The sequence below is a fragment of the Lepidochelys kempii genome, chromosome 1, assembly GCF_965140285.1.
Source record: "Lepidochelys kempii isolate rLepKem1 chromosome 1, rLepKem1.hap1, whole genome shotgun sequence".
In the NCBI taxonomy this organism is placed as follows: Eukaryota; Metazoa; Chordata; order Testudines; family Cheloniidae; genus Lepidochelys; species Lepidochelys kempii.
In genome coordinates this window covers 188,460,705-188,485,940 of record NC_136380.1, presented here as the reverse complement: position 1 = coordinate 188,485,940, position 25,236 = coordinate 188,460,705, and the positions used below count along the sequence as shown (strand labels likewise).

At 38.5% G+C, this 25,236-nt stretch overlaps 1 protein-coding gene across 6 annotated transcripts in view; it reads left to right on the top strand.

Annotated features, from left to right (window-relative positions):
* EPHA6 (EPH receptor A6) overlaps positions 1 to 25,236 on the top strand; it is an 879,356-nt gene that overhangs the window by 610,828 nt on the left and 243,292 nt on the right. For all 6 annotated transcript variants that reach the window (XM_073305263.2, XM_073305254.2, XM_073305245.2 and 3 more), the window contains one exon: positions 8,359 to 8,483. In XM_073305263.2, coding sequence (XP_073161364.1) covers positions 8,359 to 8,483 — 125 coding nt within the window. The remainder of the gene's footprint in view (positions 1 to 8,358; positions 8,484 to 25,236) is intronic.

Here is a 25,236-nt window from a genome sequence, read left to right as displayed (position 1 = left end):
TAAAGTATGTCCTCCTTTCCCATTATATAAAACTGACCTCACACCTGGGCTTGGCACAGACTATGCCGATGTAATGCTTTGTACACACAGTGTCTCCTGCCACCAGAGATGCCATGTAGGAAAGACAGGCAGGAGCTAATAAGGAACCAGGAGGATTCAGGTCTGCCAGGCTCCAAAGTGGATAATAGTCTGCTTAGTTTGCCATCCTTAAGATCTTCCTTGAGCTGAAGGTGGGGAGGAATTCAGAAACAGACTGATTGCCTCCACCAGTAGGGCTTACCAAGGTCCTTTCTCCACTAGGTAGGGAAAGCATTTTAGCTTATATATCATTAAAAGAATAAAAAGGAAAATAGAATGGCTGTGTTATTCACTGAGCACAGTTCATCTTGTGCTCTGAATGAGGCAGGCGTCCTGAGGAAAAAAATAGCATGTTATTATATAATGAAGACCATAACATAACACATATTACATTAAGGGCCAGAATTAAGATTGCACAGGCAAGCTCAATACTGGCATTTCCTAACTTTCAGGTGCTTTGCTTTGCAACCTAAATACATTTTAATGGCTTTTTAATTTAATTTACTTGGGGGGAGATACAGAGGGGCAAAATCTGCAGCGCAGACATTTACCACTTGAGATAAAGAACTATATTAGCAGGCAGTAGGAGAAGGCTGTTATTCTCTGTAAACCAGCCACTAGAGGATGCAGCATAACAGGGTGTGTTACTTATTCATGCCAAATTCACTCAATAGCCCCATTGTACTGAGAGTTTAGGCAAGGACAGAGATACGACAGGTTCTTCCTGAGAGGCAGTGTGACTAAATATATGGGATTTGGGCTGCCCCTAACTGGGCTTTATTCCCAGCTTACATGATCTCCCAGTGAGGTGTAGGTTGATATTTAATAATAAGAGTTGTGACGCATATATAATTATCAACATCTGTCGGAAGTGAGTCAAGAACTCAGGTTTTCTTGATTCTTATTTATTTATTATTTGTATTTGTGTTTGCTCCTGGATCTCTTGGCTTGCCCCTGAGAAGTGGGGGAGGCGGGGTTTCCTACCTCATGTGTTGCACCCACAGAGGATCAGGACTCCACTGGAGCCATGTGCAGGGTCTTCAGCCTGGTCAGTGAGGGGCATGGCACAGCTCTGTTTACTCTCCCCCTTGCTCTTACAGCTGCTCCATCAGCAGCTAGGCTTTCTATTCCCTGTGATTTCCCTAAGCACTGTATGCTTCTCCTGCTGCTGGGACATCAGGAGTCCAGCTTGAGAATGTTCAGGAATTTTGGAATGATGCTACAATTATGCTCAGCAGTGCAAGCCAAAAATGGGAAACGGTGATTTTCAGAACCTTATAATTTAGCCAGACCTGAATAGAGTGTCATGGGATGGGCAAAAGGCACATCTCTGGCCTCAGGGTTTTTCCCCCTGTGAATTTGAAAGGCCTGCTGCAATACAATACAATAGAAATGTTAGTTTCTGAAAATGTGGTAAAAATCTTTTATAATGGAAAGTGTTAGGCAATTTAAATATAAGGGTGACTGCCAGCTCCCCTTCTACTTGATCATACATTTTATATATATATAAAATATATAAATATATACAAATATAAATAGAGAGATGATATAGTGCAGGGGTCAGCAAACCTGTGGAATGCGTGCCAAAGGCAGCACGTGAGCCGATTTTTCGTGGGACGCTGCTGCCAGCCAGGGTGCCAGCCACCAACCCCACTCAGCGTATTGCCAGCCTGGGTGAACTGAACCCGGCAGCGGCCGCGACCCCGGCTGGCAAGAGCCGGTGGATGGAACCCCAGACCGGCAGCCCGCCGCTGGTCTGGGGTTCTGTCCACTGGTGTAGTGTATTACATTTCTCCCTGTAGGAATGTGCTACTTGCGGAGCACCAGGACTGGCAGCCGTAAGTAGTACACCGTAAGGAGCATATTCCTAAAGGGAGAAATTTAATAGACTACACCAGGGTAGGGAAGGCTGTGCCTCCCCAAACAGCCGGCCCACTTCCCACCCCCTGACTGTCCCCCTCATAACTCCTGACCCATCCAATCCCCACCCCGCTCCTTGTCCCCTGACTACCCCCTCCCGGGACTCCCTTCCCCCTGACTGCACCCCTCAGAACCCTTCACCCATCCAAACTCCCCTGCTTCTTGTCTCCTGACCACCCCCACCCGGTACCCCCCTCAACCACCACCCCCGGGACTCCACCCCCCCATCCAAGCCCCCCTGCTCCCTATCCCCTGATTGCCCGGACCCCTCGCTACACCCCCAACCCCTGACAGGCCCCCTGAGACTCCCACGCCTATCCAACTACCCCATTCCTCTTCCCCTTACCATGCCACTCAGAGCATCAAGACTGGCAGCCGTAAGTAGTCCACTGTAAATTGCACATTCTTATGGGGATCAATTTAATACACTACACCCAGCTCCGCTCAGCCCGCTGACGGTCTGGAGTTCTCAAAATATGTTCTCTCACCCCTTATCAAAAATTACACTACAATTAGCTTAAAAACTTGAAAACTTAAAAACTTTGTATATTACAGCAATTGTTAAAAAATGTATAATGTAAATAAATACATAGGTTTGATGAAACAAAGTAGTTGTACTTATGTGTCTGTGCTTAATTTGTGTTTTCGATGATTTACCTTCTAAAAAAATCTCAAATGTCTCACACCCCTGAAAGGGCATCTTGCACCCCCCCAGGGGGTGCGTGCACCCCAGGTTTAGAACCACTGCACTAAACTGATAAGATCTGCATTTTAATTTAATTTTAAATGAAGCTTCTTAAACATTTTAAAAACCTTGTTTACTTACATACAACAATAGTTTAGTTACATAATATAGACTTATAGATAGAGACCTTCTAAAACTGTTAAAATGTATTACTGGCACGCAAAACCTTAAATTAGGGTGAATAAATGAAGACTCAGCACACCAATTCTGAAAGGTTGCCAACCCCTGATATAGTGTATGCAGATGAACTTAGAAATTGTTTGTACTTATGCAAGTTCCCCATTGAATTTTGTAATATGTAAGAGTTCTGAAGGGTTACTAGAAGAAACTACTTTGCAAAGATTATTATAACAAACTTTAAAAGTACTATATTTAAAAAAGCCAAAGAGAATTTTCTAGATATTGTGCTTGTTTATACTGATTCAAAAGAGCTTTTTACATACTCCTAAACTTTGTGGAACAGAAAACTGGAAAATAAAAAAAAATGGTCTGAAGGGAAAAATAAAGCTTCAGAGATCTGAGGTATCTATACCCAAGAGAGAGGGTCATAGATAACTGAAACAAACCATAAGGAGATGAGTCAGTGGAGAAGTGGCAAGCCCCAATATCTTACAAACAAATCCTTTAAAGGAATATTCTCCATCTTCCATGTACTCCATGAGAAAATGAATAAAAAACCTTAAAAATAATGCATTTTACAACAAAATAAACTTGCTCTGAAATAAAGAACAAATACTCATTAACACAGTGCAAAAGGGAAATTATGAAGAAATGAATACAGAAAGAATGAAAAATCTAAGAACATAGAAGATGACTCACTGCAATTCAAGTAATCCATTACAGAAACAGGGAAATACTGAGACCAGATGGCACAAAGAAGCTTCCATACAAAGCAAAGAACAGCAATGAGTCCAAGATCTGGAATGCATCCTTCAGTCCAGCACCAAAGGCGGGAAAATGCAGCCATTAAACGGTGGGTTAAAAGACATGTTAAGATGTTAAGCAAATTCATTTGCATGGCTTCATCAGGTAACTGAATTAAAAACTCTCCCACAGTACTGAATTCCAAAAGACTAGCCAGAATAATTTACCTTTGACATTAGAGATAAACAAAACAGGTTATAAATGACATACAGGATTCACCTGGTCTTAAATTTCCAAGTTGTGAAGAATTACCTATTACTTTGGGGTTTAATTAACTTCTGTTTTAACTTTTCTAGAGAGGAGCAGTCCCTACAAGAAGATTACTCTCTTGTAGAAAGTGTTATTTTTTGTTGAGAGCTAAAGAAATCATAATTGAACTGAGCTCATTGTTGTATCACTTGTTTTGGTTTGTTCCTTTTTTTTTTGTTTTTTTTGTAGAATGAATTTATAACTGTGAGTTTTCTTTCTTGTCTAAGTCATTGTGTCCCCTGAAATACGGAAAGAATCTTTATATGACAGGATCATCTCTCTCTCTGAACTTATCAGAAACAGTTAATGATGGGCCTACTTGTTTGTTTCGCTAAATGTAGGGATTTGGGGGATGAACAATTTTGATGCTCAACACCCTAACTCAGGAATAAAATACCACAGCAGTATATGCATCTTAAATACATTTTGATTTACAAGGCACAATACTAGCAGTGACCCAGATCAATAATGTACAAGCTCCTTTGTCCAAGGTATAGAATTTTCAACATTGCAAGTCAGGATAAGCATTGGCTTGGGAGGGAGCTGAAGACACTTTGTTTTGTTATTTTGCTGCTGAGCTGTTTCAAAGAGAGAAGGGACAGACTACTTCACACACGGAACATTTGAGATGATAATCTCTTCAACCAAGGCTGTGATTTGACACTCATTGGGTGAAGCATAATAGTTACTTCAGTGAACTCAGGTTGAAAAGCAACACAAATTGCTGCATGAGTTTGAAAAGTAGACACCAAATAATAATCAACCATACGTTGTACGTTAAAAGAGTTTTTGCTCACAATTTGAGGGGCACATAGAGAAAAATATAATAGCAAAAGACGAGGATGGCCATCATCACAATAGTATTTGCTAGCATGTTTTCCTCTAGATAGTCCCTGTTCATCTCAGGCTGCTGCTTCCTTGTTGCATATAACAGCTGGATGAGTTGATCTTACCTTAAAAATAATTGTATTAGGGTCAAATTCTGCCCTTAAATACATGTACACAATTGTCATTTTCATTAAGAGATTTATATGTCTATCTCTAGGGAAAAATTAGGCTTATATTGTGTTAATGTTTTATACTGTGTATTTTTAAAGCACTTGTTTAATGAATTTTCCTATAAGCCTTCTATTATCAGCATAATAGCTTGATAGGTTTTGTTTGCTTGCTTCTTGCTTGCATTGCCCTGTGCAAGGTAAAAGTATCATGGAGTCATGGCTGAGGCCTGGTCTACACTAGGGTGGGAGATCAATCTAAGTTATGCAGCTTCAGCTACATGAAAAACATAGCTGAAGGCAACATACTGCACCTCTCACTCCGGTGGAGTCGACAGGAGAGACTTGGCGGTCGATTTATCACATCTTCACTAGACGCAATAAATCGACCCCTGCTGGATCGATCACTCTGGAGGTATGTGTAGACATGCTCTGAGATTTCATAGATAAAGGTTTAAGATAGTTTCCTTTCTAAACCCACTTTTGATTTTAAAAAGTCTAGTTGCAGCATGACATTTTGCATGCTTTTCATATATCAGAGGAGACTACATTTTTGAACTGTGGAGAATAATTCCTCACAGGCAGAGAAATGGACTCTGGATGTGACCTAACAGGTCTTTTCACAGTATTTATATAGATATAGATATTTAGATATAGATAGATAAATATATATAGAGAGAGAGATAGCTTCCTTTCTCCAGGGTGGTGGGGAACAACCCCACTGGGTTTTGGTTTGTTTTTATTCTGGGGTTTGTTGATTATTTTTACTCTTTTAATGTCACTAAAGTATTTGCATGAAAAGTAAACATACTTGGAAGTTCGTTACTAGAAACAGATTCTTATTTCAGTCTGAAAATGAGAAACTTTCTTTCCAAAGTTAAAAAGGGAAAGTGATAAAAAAATGTTATTTCTACTAGGGCAATTAATGGAGGAAAAACAAACTTATAGATCTGTCACGAAGCCTAGGAGGGAGATATGATGGGTAGAATCATGAATGACTGAGGGGAATATGGATGGAATTAACTGCCATTGGATATTGGAGAGGTGGGTGGGTAAAGTTATGAATTATTAAGAGGCTTATTTAGTAGAATCTAACATTCGATGGAAAGGGAGTAGAAAATCTGAAAATGCAGTGTTTTGTAGAGCTGGCCTGCTCATCTTAGTTTTAGTTTTCAGAGTGTTTAATTTATAATGTGGTTTCTGATTTTCACAGTAGTATATGTGAAAGCTGCTGATCAATTCTACAAACAGTTTATTATTGGTTAACAGGCCTAAATTGATTGGACTGAAATAATGAAAACAGATAATTTTTCTGGAGTAAATTGAATAGGAGTTGTTAAATAGCAAGATAAATAATTCAGTTATATTTCAAAAACTGCAGAAAATCAGGTTCTTGATGATTAATTGAAGTTGAAGAGTAGAACATTTCAAAAGACTCTGTCCTTCTGTTCAGCCAGCTCACGATCGGTAGAGTCTGATTTTAGGACATAAGGATTTGGTTCAGTCAAAACTTCGCAATAATCTAGGGCCTACATTTTCAATAGTGACTAGTGATTTCGTGTTCCTAAGTTTTTGGTTGTTCAATCTGGGACAATTTAAAGGGCCCTGATTTTCAGAGAGTGGATACTCAGTGCTTTCTGAAAAACAGGCATTTTTAAGGTGTTTGGTGATGTTGGATGCCCAATTTGGGTCATATTTGAAAATAGAGACCTAGGCACTAAAAGAAAGAAGTTGACAAAAGTGTTGTTGGTATATAGGGGAGTAGTAGGCCCAACTAATTAGCAAAGTGAGTTCTCAATTGTGTTTGTGTGTTACTTACAGAACTGCAAGCTTTTCATGTGGATGATATTTATGCCATTATGGCTGAGGAGTAAATATGCTTATGAAATAAAACACAGAGTATGTGTTATGTTTTATATAATAACTTATTTGTTGTGTTTCCCCTGCTCTCATTTTTTACAGTTGTTTTCCCCTCATCCCTCTCCTTAGAAAAAAGAATGTTTTATATTTTGGGATGAAGAAAATATCACAATCCTGATTCCTGCTTTCCCAATACAGTCCAGGAAAAAAAAATCTTGTATATTCTACACACCAAACACATAATGGGTTGACACTGTACTGTACTCCATTCACCCAGTGGTCAGAGAACCCACCTTGTATATACAGGGCAAGTCAAATTTTGCTGCATTCATCATATATAATGGGCTGCAAAACTCCAATGACCATACACTTCCTCTCAATACTGCCCTGAACTCTCCCTGTGCCAGAGGAAGGGCAGCTATGAGTTAAAGACCTTAATGCTATAATTAGTATCCACAATATGTGAGGATTGGTGTATTTAAAGGATAGAGTTCACATAGCATATGGAACATTAATTGTGAGTTTTCTCACTTTCAAAAGTGCTTTAGACAACTCTAATCTAATAACGTTTTTCTAAATGAATGTTTAATTTATTTACAAATACATTTTATCTTGAAAATTTTACTGCATTTGAGTTTTGTGCAGAATATTTCTTATACTGTATCTTTTTTGTGCAAGTCAGTAAATGGGTAAAATCTTAAAAAAACTACACACAGTTTATTCTAGAACCAAAAATATAATCCCCAATATTTGACTAGAAATCTAGAAATGTAGATTCACTTGTGTTCTAGTCAGAGAGAGAAAAAATGCATAAAATGAGTGTATTACAATATCCTTGGTCATTCTGCGGATGACATAATCTCAGTTACCTACTAAAATGTACTAGGTTGGTTTTGGGGGGGGGGGCTAAATTTTGCTAACAAAAATAGCAATTTTTATTGCATTGAATTTTTAAATTGTTAACTTCTTTTGACCCAAAGATAAATTTGACCCAATTTATAAATTAAACATAAAATTTACTTATTTATTATAAAGAAATCTGGTGAATTCAATTCAGATTACTCTTATGTAAGAGATAAACTATAAATTTTTGTTCTGCATCTGAAACGATGCCCTTAGTGTACCAGTGCAACCCTACTGCCTTCAGATTATGTGCTTGTGACAGCATCGATACATTTATACAGGTGCAATTGATTTGAATGTAACAATTCTGTTTATGTAGCTGAAGAAGGGACAGAATCTAGCACTTCTGTTAATTTTGTTGGTTGTGTAGTACTAACAAGAATTAAAAAAATAAAATCTATTTTTTGTCTATAAAGTCAGCAGGTATAACTGGGAGCAGATCTTTTGAATAAGGTGTTGCCATTTTTCAGTCAGTTCTCAAAAGTACACCCACACTTTAACCGTGAAATTACTGATATGTACTTTCAACATTAACTCCGGGTTATTGAGTTGGGCTGAGAATTTCCATCTGTCATGCTCGTCTGCCTAAAGGTCACTGCTTTTCAGTATCCTAAGAAAGTAAAGTCAAAAAGTGATAAACAGTGTGCTTTCTCTTTAACCCTTAGTTATCTTTTTCCCTTTCAGCGCCCTCCTTGATAGGTATGGTAAGGAAGGACTGGGCTTCCCAAAACAGCATTGCCCTCTCATGGCAAGAGCCTGACTTTCCCAATGGAGCCATTCTGGACTACGAGATCAAGTACTATGAGAAAGTAGGTCTTGCTTAGAACATCAACTAAATAACACTCTACAGAGCAGCATGTTGTATATTGAAATATCTGTATATTTTTTAACTTGTAAACTTGTTCTCACTTTACCCCACATGCAATCATTAGGTTTAAGTGTTAATTTTGTTTTGTACTGATCTATTTATGTTTTAATTTGTCTTGTTTTATGTCAGATTTGAGTACAGTAGACGAAAACAGATATGCACATCTCATGGTGTCACATTAGTGAGGTTTATAAACAATGTTAAATATGTGGCCCCTTTGATGTGTTTTGATGTCTGCCATGATATTGTTGATATAATACAATTCTGATAAATGTTATTGTGATTACATTTTTTGTGGTCTGATTTAGCAACAACCTGAGGCCAAATTACACGGTACACATTTCTAGCTACAGGATTAGCAAAGAACAGAGAATATTAGACTAAATAAAATGGCATTGTTTTTAAGATTAGAAAGAGAAATGAGAACCACATAAGAAACAAACATTCATATCACAAGTCTGGACCCAAAATCTTCAAGCCCATTTGGGCAAAGGTGCACACACACGTCCCTCACTCCAGATGTAGATGTGCACGCATGTAAGCACAAACTGGGGTCTGCTTTTGCTCTCATCCATTCTGTGCATATTTGCACACCCTAGTTTGAAGAGTAAGCCTTGCTGCAGAATAAACATTTGTGGTAATTGGTACCTTCATGCTTTGAGACATATCCAGGAGTTTTCAGGTATCTGCATCTCAACCTGCCAAACTAAGGAGATAATAGTATTTCCTTTTCCCTTTCTAAGAAGCACAAAACAATGAATGGAAAGGAGAAAAGAGCCCTGAGGAGGAAGACATAAAGCAGAGACAGGAAAAGGGAGTTATATTTTTACTTTGTAAATATCTGGGCTTCTTGTTTTTCAGCCTGAGAAGTTCTGAGTCTGCAGTTCTGTGCACAGTTATGCTGTTTTATTAAAGCTAGAATTGAGAAAAGTCCAACAATTGAAATTACTCAAATTGAAAAACAAGTTACACTGTTTATCTTATTTGATAAACACACAAATGAGGCCTGGAAAATCCACAGATTCCAGGGATCCTCAAGGATCTATTCCATAACTTTTACCATGTTGCTTCCCTATTATGACTTGATCTGGCACTTGTTTTATTTATCAACAATAAAAAAATATGACTGTAAATACTACTCTATTAAGAGATTAATTCAACTGTAGGAAACATTTTGGCTCATTCCAGAGATCTGCCCATCAAAGTTTTAGATTAAGTTTTAAGCACAAACTTAGTTGCACAAACTCATTGGTACATTATACTCTGAAGACAAATACAGTGTTACTGAGCAACTTGGCACAGGAATTCTCTTTAGTAATGTCAACAGGGCACTAAAATCTAGCACTGCCTAAGGAAGTTGACCTTTGCACAGTAGAGTCACATGCGTCATAGACTTTAAGGTCAGACGGGACCATTATGATTGTTTAGTCTGATCTCCTGCACATCGCAGGCCACAGAATCTGACCCACCCACTCTTGTAACGAACCCCTAACCTATGTCTGAGCTATTGAAGTCCTCAAATCATGGTTTAAAGATTTCAAGGTATAGATACCTCAAACAAATCCTGTCCAACCCCATATAGAAAGCACCATTTTCTTTTCTAGTCCTTTATAATGCATCAGGGGTATTTTTCTACTGTAAGCAATTATTTCTCTTACACATGGCGGAGGGGAGGAGGATTCATTGTTGGCATAGCACATTGCTTCTCCCAGTGGTTATTTTGCCCTTAGTGCCTTGTGATAGTCACTCATTGTACTGAATCAATAATTTTTTAACAAAGCACCTTTTGTCAATAGCCTATAGGAGAACACTCTTTTGGCAGTACTAATTAGAAGGCAAACTGGGAGACAAGCATGGGCAGCAACAACTGTGGGAAGATTGTTTAGGGGGAAAAAAGATATATGTTACAACTTCCTCTGAAACATCAGGCATGTACCACTCTTGCAGGCCAGATTCTGGAAAGATAGACTAGAATCATGTGCTATACTGTGATACTGAAATAGGAAATTTGATTTTATGCCATTTTAATGTGTTTGATGTAGCCATATTAATGTTTTTATTTAACACCATTGAAATGTTATTTATATAGCACCTTTGGAGTACATTAGGCTTTGCAGACATGATAACGAATGGGTATAATGGCCAAATGTAAAGCAAAATTGTACGCTGAAATGAAGAGAAAAGCTCCTATACCAAAACCAGCAAATACAAGTATGGCCTTTACAAAAATCTATTTGTCCTCACCCTGAAACTCCACAGAGTACAGTTACTAAAACCCCAGAAGAGCGATATTACAGTAAAAGCTGTGTTATCCAGCACTTTATCAACCAGAAACTCTATTAACTGGCATTTCTGATATCTCCTAATACAAATCTTCAATCTAGTAACCGGGACTAGTTTACTGCCCAGGAGGTTATGCAATTGCACATTCTGCACTCTACTTTTATGCAAAAGAGGAGGAAGACAAGAAAGCAAGCTGATATCAGGGATTTATTCAAAAAAGCAACTTCCAGGGTTTGTCATAGGGTCATTACAGATTCAGCCCAATCTCCTACACCTTCTACATCTACAATAATAATTGATGTTGACAATGATGACTCTGAGGTACTACAAGATCCTGAGGTGCCTTCTGAATCACCAAAAAAAGATTAAATTATGTTGAGTATAGTTTTAGGGTTAAGTGTATTTGTAGTGATCTGGGTGTACGCCATGTGCTGCTCATAGTGATATGTAGTGTCATAAGATAACCTACTATATAGAAAACTTTAACTGTATACACCTAAGTGTTTCAAGAAACCAACCATTCTGCAGTGCAGTACTACTGCTGGATTGGTGAATACCTGTATACTGTATGACTGTATTTTATACTTTATTCATTTTATTGTATTCTAATTCTTCGAAAATTAGTATTCATTTGGTAAAGTATAACTCTCAGTTAACCGGAATATTTGATTAACCCGCACCCACCCTCCACAGACTCCCCCAACATACTGGATAACAAAGTTTTTACTGTAGAACGGTGTCTAGAATTACAGAAGCTTCTCAGCAACATTTGGTGATGGAAATATCCGCAGTCAAGTTCTCAGTGGCCACTACAAGCCTGAAATGGGACTGTTGCCATAAACGTGTAGAGACTGTGAAGATCTGACATATCAATGTGAATGATGTTACCGAACGGACATCCTTGTATTGTGATCTTTGGAAATTGTGGCCAGCATTCTGATTTATGCCTAATTGGAGTCCCAAAAAGAGTTTGGTTATGGTATCTTACTGTCCAGTTTACCGTGGGTCTCTCTTAAGTGAAAGACACAGTTCTAAGGCCTCAAAATAAGTCTGTCCATCAAACCTAAACTCAAGACAGCTGAGAAGTTCTGTACAATAAATGTGAAGTTCTCACTATGCAAGGAAAAGAAAAGTCTTCAGGAGGCAATAAAAATGCATATAGTGATGCATAATTCCCAACCAATCTTAATTTGCCTCAGATATTGCTATAAAGACTACCGCAATAAGAATGGAACAGATATTGCAGAGTATTCTTAGTTTTTTTCCTGTATGGTATCCCATTTGCCTCCCATTTATATTAGAGGGAAAACTGGGTTTTTCCCCCACAGACATTGCAGAACCAAGTGCCTCCATCGAACACTCCGTTATTTGAAAGCAGCATCTAGAATCTCAATTCATCTGAATAACACAATGTGTGACAATAGTTTAACTCTGTGAAACCCTGAGGATTTCAGCAGAATTATTGGATTATATTTAATCCTTTTAAAAGTAACAGTTTGTGTTCCCTAGAGCTTTCTTTGGTGATTTGTGGGAATGGGCCAGAGAGACATTCTAGACCTCTATAGGTAGTTCTGCATTCATTTAACTATAGCCACCAGGACTTAGTCATCCCATGAACAAAACTTCTTGTCCCTCACGTGCTTTTAATATTGCTCAGAAGATATGGGAAGCTTTAGTACTGGGATCACAATGGAATTTTTCCTGCTGAGGCCAAACTGGCATGTGGTCAAGGGTCTTTCACCTCCTCACAGCCTCTGGGAGGCACAATTGGGTTGAAAATAGTAAAATACAGAAGTTCACATAATGCTATTAAGATCACTGACGTGTTGCAACTTGCAGCCATTGCCCAGTGCTGCTAGAGGCTAAAAGAGCCAGTTCCTAGAGGTAAATGACATCTGGGACTCTGCTGTTGGACCTTTTTGAGAACTCAGCCTTATTGAGGGAGCAGGAGCAAACCATCCCGATGTGCAGAAAGAATAGCAAATATGACAGGCGACCAGCTTGGCTTAACAGTGAAATCTTCAGTGAGCTTAAACACAAAAAGGAAACTTACAAGAAGTGGAAACTTGGACAGATGACTAGGGAGGAGTATAAAAATATTGCTTGAGCATGCAGGGGTGTAATCAGAAATGCCAAAGTACAATTGGAGTTGCAGCTAGCAAGGGATGTGAAGGGTAACAAGAAGGGTTTCTACAGGTATGTTAGCAGTAAGAAAAAGATCAGGGAAAGTGTGGGAGCCTTACTGAATGAGGGAGGCAACCTAGTGACCGATGATATGGAAGAAGCTGAAGTACTCAATGCTTTTTTTGCCACGGCTTTCACAGACAATGTCAGCTCCCAGACTGCTGCACTGGTCAGCACAGTATGGGAAGGAGGTGAGCAACCCTCAGTGGTGAAAGAACAGGTTAAGGACTATTTAGAAAAGCTGGACATGCACAAGTCCATGGGTCCAGATCTAATGCATCCAAGGGTGCTGAGGGCGTTGGCTGATGTGATTGCAGAGCCACTGACCATTATCTTAAAACTCGTGGTGATCGAGGGAAGTCCTGGACAATTGGAAAAAGGCGAATATAGTGCCCATCTTTAAAAAAGGGAAGAAGGAGAATCCAGGGAACTACAGACCAGTCAGCCACACCTCTGTCCCTGGAAAAATCATGGAGCAGGTCCTCAAGAAATCCATTTTGAAGCATTTGGAGGAGAGGAAGGTGATCAGAAACAGTCAACATGGGTTCACCAAGGGCAAGTCATGCCTGACTAATCTAATTGCCTTCTGTGATGAGATAACTGGCTCTGTGGATGAAGGGAAAGCGGTGGACATGATATACCTTGACTTTAGCAAAGTTTTCGATACAGTCTCCCACAGTATTCTTTCCAGCAAGTTAAAGAAGTATAGATTGGATGAATGGACTATAAGGTGGATAGATAGCTGGCTAGATCATCGGGCTCAATGGGAAGTGATCAACGGCGTGATGTCTAGTTGGCAGCCGGTATCAAGTGGAGTGGCCCAGGGGTCGGTCTTGGGGCTGGTTTTGTTCAACATCTTCATTGATGATCTGGAGGATGGGATGGATTGCACCCTCAGCAAGTTTGCAGATGACACTAAGCTGGCGGAAGAGGTAGATACACTGGAGGTTAGGGATAGGGTCCAGAGTGACCTAGACAAATTGGAGGATTGAGCCAAAAGAAATCTGATGAGGTTCAACAAGGACAAGTGCAAATACTGCACTTAGAATGGAAGAATCCCATGCACCGCTACAGGCTGGGGACCGACTGGCTAAGTGGCAGTTCTACAGAAAAGGACCTGGAGATTACAGTTGATGAGAAGCTGGATATGAGTCAATAGTGTGCCCTTGTTGCCAAGAAGGTAATGGCATACTGGGCTGCATTAGTAGGAACATTGCCAGAAGATCGAGGGAAGTGATTATTCCCCTTTATTTGACACTGGTGAGGCCACATCTGGAGTACTGTATCCAGTTTTGGGCCGCCCACTAGAGAAAAGATGTGGGCAAATTGGAGAGAGTCCAGTGGAGGGCAATGAAAATGATTAGGGGGCTGGGGCACATAATTTACGAGGAGAAGCTGAGGGAACTGGTCTTATTTAGTCTGCAGAGGAGAAGAGTGAGGGGGGATTTGATAGCAGCCTTCAACTACTTAAAATGGGGTTCCAAAGAGGATGGAGCTCAGCTGTTCTCAGTCGTGGCAGATGACAGAACAAGGAGCAATTGTCTCAAGTTGCTCAAGTTGGGCAGGTCTAGGTTGGATATTAGGAAAAACTATTTCACTAGGAAGATGGTGAAGCACTGGAATGGGTTACCTAGGGAGGTGGTAGAATCTCTGTCCTTTGGGGTTTTTAAGGCCCGGCTTGACACAGCCCTGGCTGGGATGATTTAGTTGGTCCTGCTTTGAGCAGGTGGTTGGACTAGTTGACCTCCTGAGGTCTCTTCCCGCCCTAAGCTTCTGTGATTCTATGACCTCGTGCTCAGGGCAGAGACCTGATGTATTGGCAAACTCTGGGTCTCCACACAGGCTTGTGGCCTCTTATCACTCAATCTCCTCTTCCACCTTGTATGTTGGGAGTTCTGGGGAGAGAAGTTTTCACAACTGAGCTGAGTCTCTGGGGTAGACAGGGCAGTTATTGTTTGGTTCTAAAGCTCTGTACCCTTGCTGGAACCTGGCATGTGAGAGCAGGGGGTGAGAATTATAGTGCCCCTCCCCAATGTATAACTGATAAAGTGCCAATTAAACCTATCCCATGTGCCTGTCCTTCATGTGGCTGCTTGTCCTGGTCAAAGGATTATAAAGTTTGGGTCAGTCTGGCAGGGGGAAAAGAATCTGAAAATCTCATTCCAAGCTTCCATTACTGTGTGATAGAAAATTTTCCTTTGCTTGAATACTTCTGTGATATTATCAGCTACAGAATATCATGCACCTGAAATAACATTGTATCTTGAAACCTGGCAAATTCACATATCTTATTTCTAGTAGATGATGAATCATTCCAAAAACTGTCCATTTAGCAACATATGTCACCTTAGATGATAAGTGAGTCTGCACAGAGACAAACAATCCATTAAATGTTTGATGCTAGAAATCCAAGAGGTATTCTGCAAAGCAGTTCTTGATATCCCCTGCTTCACTGTCCTCAGAGGTACTAGACATTTGCAAATTAAATCTTTTAGTATGATATGCCTGATACCTGCCCATATGATTCCATAATGATTTAACATTGGGTATTGCCCACATATTCAGGGTCTTCCTGAACACCATATTTGGGGTCGGGAAGAAATTTTTCCCCCAGGTCAGATTGGCAGAGACCCGGTGGGTGTTTTGCCTTCCTCAGCAGCATGAGGCAATTAAAGAGAACTAAAGTAAATGGTGGATTCTCTGTAACTTGATGTCTACACTCTACCATTCTTTTGAATTGAATACTGTGGGGTTATAGAATTTAATAAATAAAAGAGAGAGAGTCTTGGAGTAGTATGGACCGGGGAAAATTAGTTTTCAGGTGAGATTTTGAGGACAGATGAAGAGCTGTTACTTTATAACTACTTTTTATTAAGCTGATGAAATGGAGAGATATAGCAGAGCATCAGGTTTAAGGAATTTTGAGGGCAATATGACCTTGCTAATTTTCCCATCAGCCTGAAGTTGTATTGACTTTACTCACATAAGAAATGATGCTCAACTTCAAAATGAAATATTTAAACAAACTTTTCCATTTCTTTGAATCATGTGATTTCAAATGAATAAACCTGAATGGGGACAGTAACATTCCTAAGATCAGCTCAAGGTAAATAATTTTTGTAGGAGCAATGTGAAGTTTTAAAAACTTAAAATGGGTATTTTTTTAAATATCAGTGGGCAATCAATATTAAATATCAGGATTAGTTACAAACGAACAATGGAAAATTGTTAATGCGTCAGGAAGTTTCTTCCAAAGTGCCTGCATACATGTGTGTTATGCAGAACTTAAACCACTTTGAAAAGTGTGTTTACATATTATTGTTGATAAATACTTCTATTATAGGAATTTTCTATTAAATTCCGAGGATATGAACTCTCAGAATGTGTGCTCAATATTCTTTAAAAGTCATAGTGTGTGTGCACAATAGATTATGTATTCTAAATCCTGAGTCTAGGAAAGCTGCATGCTACATGAATATACATGGGCTTGTAAATTGCTATTTTATGACTTGCCACTTTTCCAAATCCATAGTAAAGAATAGATTGTACAGTTTTAGGCACAGCTCTGTACTGGAAATGTTGTAGAGCTGCATCATGGAGGCATTCTGCCTCAGAGGGCAAGAATGCCTCCAGAGCTCCACAGCACATAGGGAAGTGCTCAAACTGCTCCATTCCTTTTGGGAGTACAGCTTACTCTCCCGCATATGGCCTGCCAGTTTTCCTCCCTTCCATTTTTGTGGCACCGTGTGCTCTCTTGGGGAAGTAAGAAGGGATAGGTCTCTGCAATTCACTTGAGTGCAGAGAGTACAGTTCTGCCCACCCATTAGGTGTGTGATATTCCAAGTCTTTCCTGCTCTCACACACACACTCCACCTACGTGAGGCACAGCCAGAATTTTACCCTAAATACTTTTCAAAACATTTTATAAATGTAGTCAGTAGATAAAGGAGCTCTCTACATTTCTGGTTGAAGGAGGTTGATGTTCGTAAGCTACAGTAATGTTATTCCCTTTTGTCCCATAGCCTCCTGCGATATCTACACCACATAATGTAGCTCGCTTGATTCTTTTCAAGTCTCTCATAGTAGTGAATAGCTTAACAATAAAAGTTTTTCAATTGTTCTTTTACATAATTTGTGATTGAGTCAAAAATGTTAGGCTTGTGCAGAGGCCACCATTTTGCAACTAATGCCATATTTCCCTTACCTACTAAGGTTGCCACCTCTGAGGTAGAAAAAACAGGACATCTGGGATGACCATGAGCCTATAAAATTGGACAGCTGGTAGTGCGTACTGTGCACCTTGACAGATATTCCTTTTTTGAGGGACTATCCTTGGAAAACAATGCACAGGTGACAGGCAACCCTGTTACCTACCAGCAATTGCTTTCTGAATTCAGGTTATGACTTTATCTTAGATTTTAAAATGAGGAAGAATATACTTTTAAGCTTCCATTTAAAAAATATATTTTATATCATAGCCACATGTGCTAAGCACTTCATAATAGACATAGGAAGACATGCACCCTACCCCAGTGAGCTTACTGTCTACAGGGACATGCTGACAGTAATACAGATGTGCGGTAGTTTGATTTAGGTATGTGGCCATTATAGTGGTTCAGTAAATGGTTTTTATGTATAATAAGTATGAAAGGCATAAGCTAGTGAATATTATTCTTATTAAGGATGGGTAGCCAGTTCAGCAAAAAGGGTCAGGCCCGCACAAAGTTTTAGAGTGTAAACAATTTTCACATTATTTTTAAATTGTCTAAACTCTGCACTTCTGGAGTCTCAGTGCAACCAGAAGTGCCGACATAGAGCATGTCTACATAGTGCAGCAATGCTCACTAGTGGGTTGTAAATTCTAATGCCCACTAATGTGTTGCAATCTATATAGACCCTGCTGGCATGCACCAAAAGTTCTCCAGAGCATGTTCACTGTAATATGTCTACGTGGACCAGTGAGTGTGCCACATGTCGGTGTGCTTTAGAATTCACATCTCACTGAGACACATTGCTGCATGCAGTGTAAGAGACCAATATTTCTGTTGCAGCCAGAAGCCAGAAATGTAAGTCTCATGAGATAACCCCGTTCTCATGAGAGTTCGAGTGTTTTTGCAGAGCCAAGAATTCTGAATAATTTGGATAAGTACGTGAACTTTTGAACACTGATGTAAAATCAACCTCTAGACTTCCTGCAGTTGATGATAGTTCAAGGAATTGATCAGCATTCTCACCACAAGCTTCATGAATGTTCCTTGCTTTTTCAGCATAAGGAAGCACTTCAAAACCACTGCCAAATAAACCACACCTTGAGAATTTTAAAAATAATTACTGCAAATGTGCTTTGGGAGATAAACCATTAAAACAAAATTGCCTAGCTGATTCTAGTATAGTGAGTGGTGTTTAGTAGGCTTTTCAATTTCCCTATTCTGCTGTTATTAATGTAGATCCCTAAGGGAAAAACTATAAGATCTTAGATTCTCAAATGAGAAAAATCTAGGTCTCAGCACTGTTGCAAATGAGGTTAATAATTATGAGGCCTCTCTGACCAGATATCATTTTTGCCTTTGGGAAAAACCCAAAGACCTTACAGCAGCCATTATTAATGACACGGATATAATTACCATTAGGAGAAAAGGAAATCTAGCCTCTAAATATCAATTACGTATAGCCCAGGGTTCTATCAGAGAGATTCTGCACTAGGCCTTCCCCATTAGCTGCCTTGGTTTGTCTGTCCTCCTAATGGGTTTCTTCAATTATTTAGAGCTAGCTTCTAAAACTTTGTATTTAATAATAGAGTGGTCCAGAGAGCTATTACTGTTATCATTCCTGCTAAACCAAAGATCTCACCGAGAAATATTATGCTGTTTAAGCAATCCTAGTGGACATTATTTAAAGAAAACATACTCAGTGCTTGCTTTTCTAGTGTTCCCTTCTGTAGTCAATACCTTTTTTCTTTTTTTTAACATGACATAAGCATTGCATGATAGTAAGAGACATAAATGTAAAAAAAAGTGCATTTAGTACTTTTTAGTGGGTAATCCAAAAAGTAATGAGGAGTAATCAGCTATTTACATTTGATTGTTATTCCAGTGTGTTTACCTTCTATTGGCAGATTTAAAAATGACTGACTCTTTGATCATAACTTTTCGTAAGGAAATAAAGATAATGAGCTGTTTTACATTTCATTTCTGGAACTTTACATTAAACCCATAAACCCAATAGATTAGATATTCAAATGTTGTACATCTAAAAACCTGTTGTTAGCCACAAGTGTTTTTCACTTGTGATTTAGGCTTGAAAAGTATATGCAAAGGCAGGTTACAAATCCATAAATACAGCATTACACAGCTAGTTGGGTACCTCAAAAATAGCAGATGATAGAAGTGGATTTCTGAGAAAAGTTGTGCTCAAGTTCCATTCTTTCCAAGCGTTAGAAGCCCATACTTAAGAAAAAATAGTTTTCAAATAATTTAGTAACACAGCAAGAATAATATAGTTAACTACACTCATCAGCTGTTAGTGTGAAGAGTTAAGATAAATAGGCTTAAAAATTAAAATATACAGCAGCCTAGTGTCTTTCAGATCACACTAAGGAACAAAATATAGATGAACATAGGATGAAAAGGACATTTTGGATCTCTGTTAAAGATCTGACACAGCAAATGCTTATAGGAGACTAATATAATCTTTTAAGCAACAGACTAATTGAACATACCAATTTAGACGCTGTTGTATTGAGAACTAGTTTCTATTTGTTTTCCTTTTGACATACAGGTGCATTGGCTAGTCGTGGCAGGAACTCACCATCTTGAAAAATCAGGCCACTTATTTAGGTTCCTGAATATGGATTTAAGAGACTCATTCTGGATAGCAAAAAATGGTAGTGTGTCAGTTCCAGGAAGTATAGAGTTAATTACGTAATGGCACAGCTACCAAATAATGATTATATAGACAAGTATAATTTCTTTCCTTACAAATTAAATGTAGTGTTTGGAGACACCCACTATGCTGAAGTCTGCTAAGTAATTAACCTAGGAACTGAATAAGCTTACATAAAGTAAGAACTATCCTGAACCTTGGCCAAAATCTTTATCCTTGAACATAAACCATTTTGAAGACCAAAGGTGGTTCACTGTTTTCATAAAGCGCAAGCGGTTTGTTGCCCCCCAAATCCTTCTTCCCCTGAAACGATCATCATGGATTCATAGATAGAGGCCAGAAGGGGCAATTATGATCACCGAGTCTGATCTCCTATATAACAGACAGTAGCATTTCACCCAGTAATTCCTATGAGCCCTATAGCTTGTACTTATTTCCAGTTTTAATATTATGTCTTTGTCTAAACTAAAGCACATTCTAGTATGTTACCTTCTTCCTGTGTAGTTTCCTATAGACTTCGTTCAAATTGCCTCTTAACCTTCTGTCCCCACCCCAACTCCATCAGTGTTCAGTTCTTTTCAGTTCCACTGACCTAATCCAGCTCTCTTCACACAGGCAGCTCAATTTGTTTTGGTTTTTAAGTCCTCCCTTGTACCCTAAGCCCAGTGACACCATTTTCCGTTTCACTGTGCTTCTTTTTCTGGTTCATCTTCAGACTTCTCCAGTTTCATAGACCTAAATTCTGGATTTCCCCTAGGAGACCCCTTCTTTTTCCAATATCCAAGTAGGGCCATTTTAGTGTCTTGGTATTATAGAATCAGCTGCTACCATAAAAATCTCATAATTTCAAATTCTCGCCCACCATCATGTGTTCACAATGTGTTCTGATGTGCCAGTGACCTGAGGAAGTTTGGAGTTTTTGAATATGCTAACATTATGATGTAAAAGAAAGAACTGTAGGAACAAAGACCCGAAAATAAGACTCATTGGATCCAGTTGGTTAGAGCCAGCCCGAGGGCTAATTTATTCAAAGAATGAAGAGTGGGGATCAAATTTTGGGACGTGAAAAGCACCCAGTTTATTTGGAGTGAGGGAGGCACAAGATTGGGAAGCTGAGCAAGGTGAGACAAGATCTCAGAAGATAAACTGATAAACATCCTGACTTGTCCATACCGAATCAAGACTCTTAATTGTCTGAGGTGTGCCTGTTATTCTAATACTTACTGTCAAGAAACTAAAACCATTGCCATCCAAGGTATTTCCTCCCAGTTTGCCCCAGTTCTTCACTTCAGTGATTTTACTACTTCAGTAGATTGGACGTACTGCAAGAACAGTGGCGAGAGACCCCTGTTCTCCTGAATCTAGTTTTGCAGCCAGAAACTCCCCCTCGTATAGGACAAATTGTTATCATTTCACCCTGTAATATTTTTCATCCCCAGTAACAGACCAAGTAACTACATGAACACATCTTAGATTAAGCAGTGATGCCAAAAGCAAATGGGTTAAGCCGGAAGCCTGCTCTTTCATATCCAAAACAATTATACAGCGGGCTGGGGACATAGGACTCAGAAAAGAAAGATGAGATCTTCCAGAGTGAGTCATTCCCTTTTCGATGTAAGAAAATGAAACATTTTATAGCACACGATATTTTTAAATAAAAGAATAGACTTGTTAAATTATTTTTGTTAGTGCAAGATTATGCATTAAATAGGGTTTCACCTTTAAAGGCTTGGTTCGATTAACCAACTCAAGCACTTAGGAAAGCTGCTTACTCAGTATAATGAAAGAACTTTCATGTAATTCTGTTACGATTTAAATAAAAAAAGATAATGCTGTTGATTTAAAGAGATAGTGTATAGAAAACTCTCTTTTGTAAAGCTTTTATTTATTTATTTATTTAAAAATGCATTGGTATTAATAATTTCAAAGTGCCCTTTCTCAATGCTTTTGTCAGGGAGACTGAGTTAACAACCTATTATTATGTACTCCTCCCTGAGTTGTTACTAGCTTTATGGTCTTTTGCGGGAATATACCTGCTTCTCATAAAAACATTTATGTTGCTGCAGAAATTGATGCCTCCTGTATTTGCAGTGACCTTGTACAAGCTACATTGATTTTAAACCTGGAGAGAAAAGGATTTCTCAATAAAATGATCATGTCTCCCTTTATACACCACCACAAATACTAGTATGGTATAGCATTGTAGTAGCCATGCTGCTGAACTAATAGTTAAGGAGGCAGTTCCATTTTAAACATCTGGTTTCATGTATGTATACGTTTCCTAAAAACAATCCTTTCATGTGAAGTTTTCCACACTTTGTGCTCAGCTCAAAGTTGTTTTCTCTGAGTTTTGTAAGATTCAGATGCGGCACTTTTGAGTTTTATAAACACACAAAACCTTGGATTCCCCTGCTTTAAAAGAAAAAAAAAATCAGGGTTTGGTTTGTCTTTTTAGGGAGGAAGTTGTGGGGAGATTGTTTTTTGAAACACACACTTAGCTAACTTTAAAGTGGCTTATTTTTCAAGCTTCACACTTGCTTAATGGACTTACTCCTGTAAGGAGAAAAAATTCCTTTGAGATGTCTAAAGAAACGTAATTTATCAATAATGAGCCAAATTTATCAGTGATGTAACTCCGGAGTCTACAGTGGAGTTATACCAGGGATGAATTTGGCCCTGTGAAGCTAACCAAATTACAAAATCATGCATTAGATATCTACTGTGTGTGATAATTTACTGGTTTGTAAACAGTGTATTGAGATTTGTGTAGCTGAAGGTGTCTGCATAATGAAATGCATTAAATTGAATCTCTCAGGGTCCTCCCTGCATATTTGTCAGAATCTATCCCCCTGAACTCCCTTACTATATTTATTGGAATGATTGCATATTAAATTCAAACTTCAGTCATTCTAGGAATTTGTGCTATATACCCTACAAAGCATATAAACTTTGAAACCACCAGCAAGAACTCTGGAAGAAACTCTCTTAGTGCCCTCAAATCACTTTAAGATGACATCAGAAGAAGCTGCCTTTGCCCATACATTTCAGATTTTCTGTACATTACGTGTAGGGCCATACAGCTAAGATCTCTGTGATAACGGAAAAAATAGCAGTTAAACAGAAAAGGACTACTAGACTAGATAACCTACCTGTCAATGCAGGAATTCCTTATAATGTATAAAAACAACGAGGAGTCTGGTGGCACCTTAAAGACTAACAGATTTATTTGGGCATAAGCTTTCATGGATAAAAAACCCTCTTCTTCAGATGCATGGAGTGAAAATTACAGAAACAGGCATAAATATATATTAGCACACGAAGAGAAGGGCATTACCTTACAAGTTGTTTTGTCCAGTCTAGTTTTAGATGTCACAAAAGACTGGGCTTCCATCTTTTCTTTTTCGAGACAATTCCAGAGCCAACCAGGAAGTTTCTGCTGATATTTAGCCTAAATTGTACTTCTCATTACTTTTCACTGTCCCATATAATTCTTTTCCCTATTATCTTCACCACTCTTAGCAAGACAGGAGATAATATAATATAGAACCACAGTTTATATTGGTAGTTAGCAAAATCTATGCAACATGGTAGATTAAGTTTTTGCTTTATATTTCAGAGGTAGTGACTCCCAATTATACTCACAAGTTGTATTGCTATTGCAATGTATATTCAATTTTTCAACATGATTCTAGATTAACATTTACTACTTTTCTATGGAAAGGAAGATGTCTGAGCTAAATCATTTCATATTCAAAAAAAGCAAAGTTAAAAATGAAATGTTAATCATACAAAAAAACATGGGGACAGATTTTTCTGTATTACAGCATATAAATCTGGAATAATTCCATTTGCATCAGTGGAGTTACTCCAGATTTGCATCAGCATAACTCAAAAGAATTGGACCTATTATATCAATAAAAGTACTTGGTTCTGGCTGTTTAAGTAGCCAATTTAAAAGAGAGACATTTAGAGTTCACTTGGTACGCTCTACTCAATTCAGAGTTCTCTTCTGTGTGTTTATCAACCATCAGAAAGTAGCCAACTTAGCATTAATTATGTCTTGTTGCTGGATAATATTGAAGCACTAGGGAGCTTCTCCATAGCTTAGCAGGTAGGAATAGTCTCTCTGGCAAAGGAAAACAAGAAGGTATTCATAAATCTGCAGTGCTGAGAAAGTAAAAAGGTTATATTGGTGTGGATGTTTAAAGATAGACAACTAATGATCTCAAAAGCAGCCCAGTCATTCTCAGGTGTCCTCCCACCTTGAAAGCCTAGAATATATTAAAAGGGAGTTAAATGAGGTCTATATTACAGAATGTCTTTGAAGCAGTATAACAGTTTTCAAAAAGGCAGGCATAGAAATGCACACAGTATATAGAGCAGCTAAAATTCTTTATCACAGCTGTAGAGTAATGGGATCCTGAAAACTGGTACAGTAGTAGAGGTGGGTTCAAAATCCTCAATCCAACCACCCATGAACATTGTGGGGATATAGAAATCAGACAGGCATCTACAGATGCACAAATGAAACAAGTTACACTTGTCGTAGGCACCAATAGAATATCCTGACTTTTGTGCATCTCTCACTTACTTTTGTAGTATTTTGTAATTTGTTTGCATTGATACCCATTTGAATATTAACAGTATACATGGAATTGTGCCCTCACATTGAAACTATGATGCTTTTGTAAGTCAAACTACAGTACCTGCTATATCACAACTTCCATTTTGGATTCCTTCCTCTGAAGAGTGAATCTTCATTGTTATATTTAAAGTTTGGTTTTAGCTTTAAATGCTTCCTTAAGTTTAAAATGTCTCCTGATTTGAGGTTGAAATAAAGAAAAAAACTTGTTAGGCCCTGCCATGTGGGAATGCATCAGTTTATATGCACAGCCTTATTATAATTACATGAATTGATATTGCTAGTAGGCTAATGTAAGTTAGAAGGCTCCCATCCATTTATCACAGCAACTTAGAGAACTGTCAGCTATTTGGCTTGGAGCATTTTTAAAAGTTACTTGAGCTGTCCCTTTTTATTATCTTCCTTCTAGGGTTTTTCATTTGCAATTTGAAAACTTTATTAACCAGTGACCTACTTTTCATCTTTACCTAGAAGTACTCTGTCTACAAAGCACAATATTATGTGGGTTTTGTCTCAGGTGTGCTGCTGAAAAAGTTGCTGAAAAGATAAGCCAAAAACAGTTAGGAAAAGTAGACAGGAAAATATTTGAGTCATAACATTAAGATTTTTTTTCTGAATTGTGTCAGACTTCCCAAAAAACTCTACATTGGGATGAAATGTGGCATAAAAATATTACAAGGGGACTGGTTTCTCTTTGAGGAAG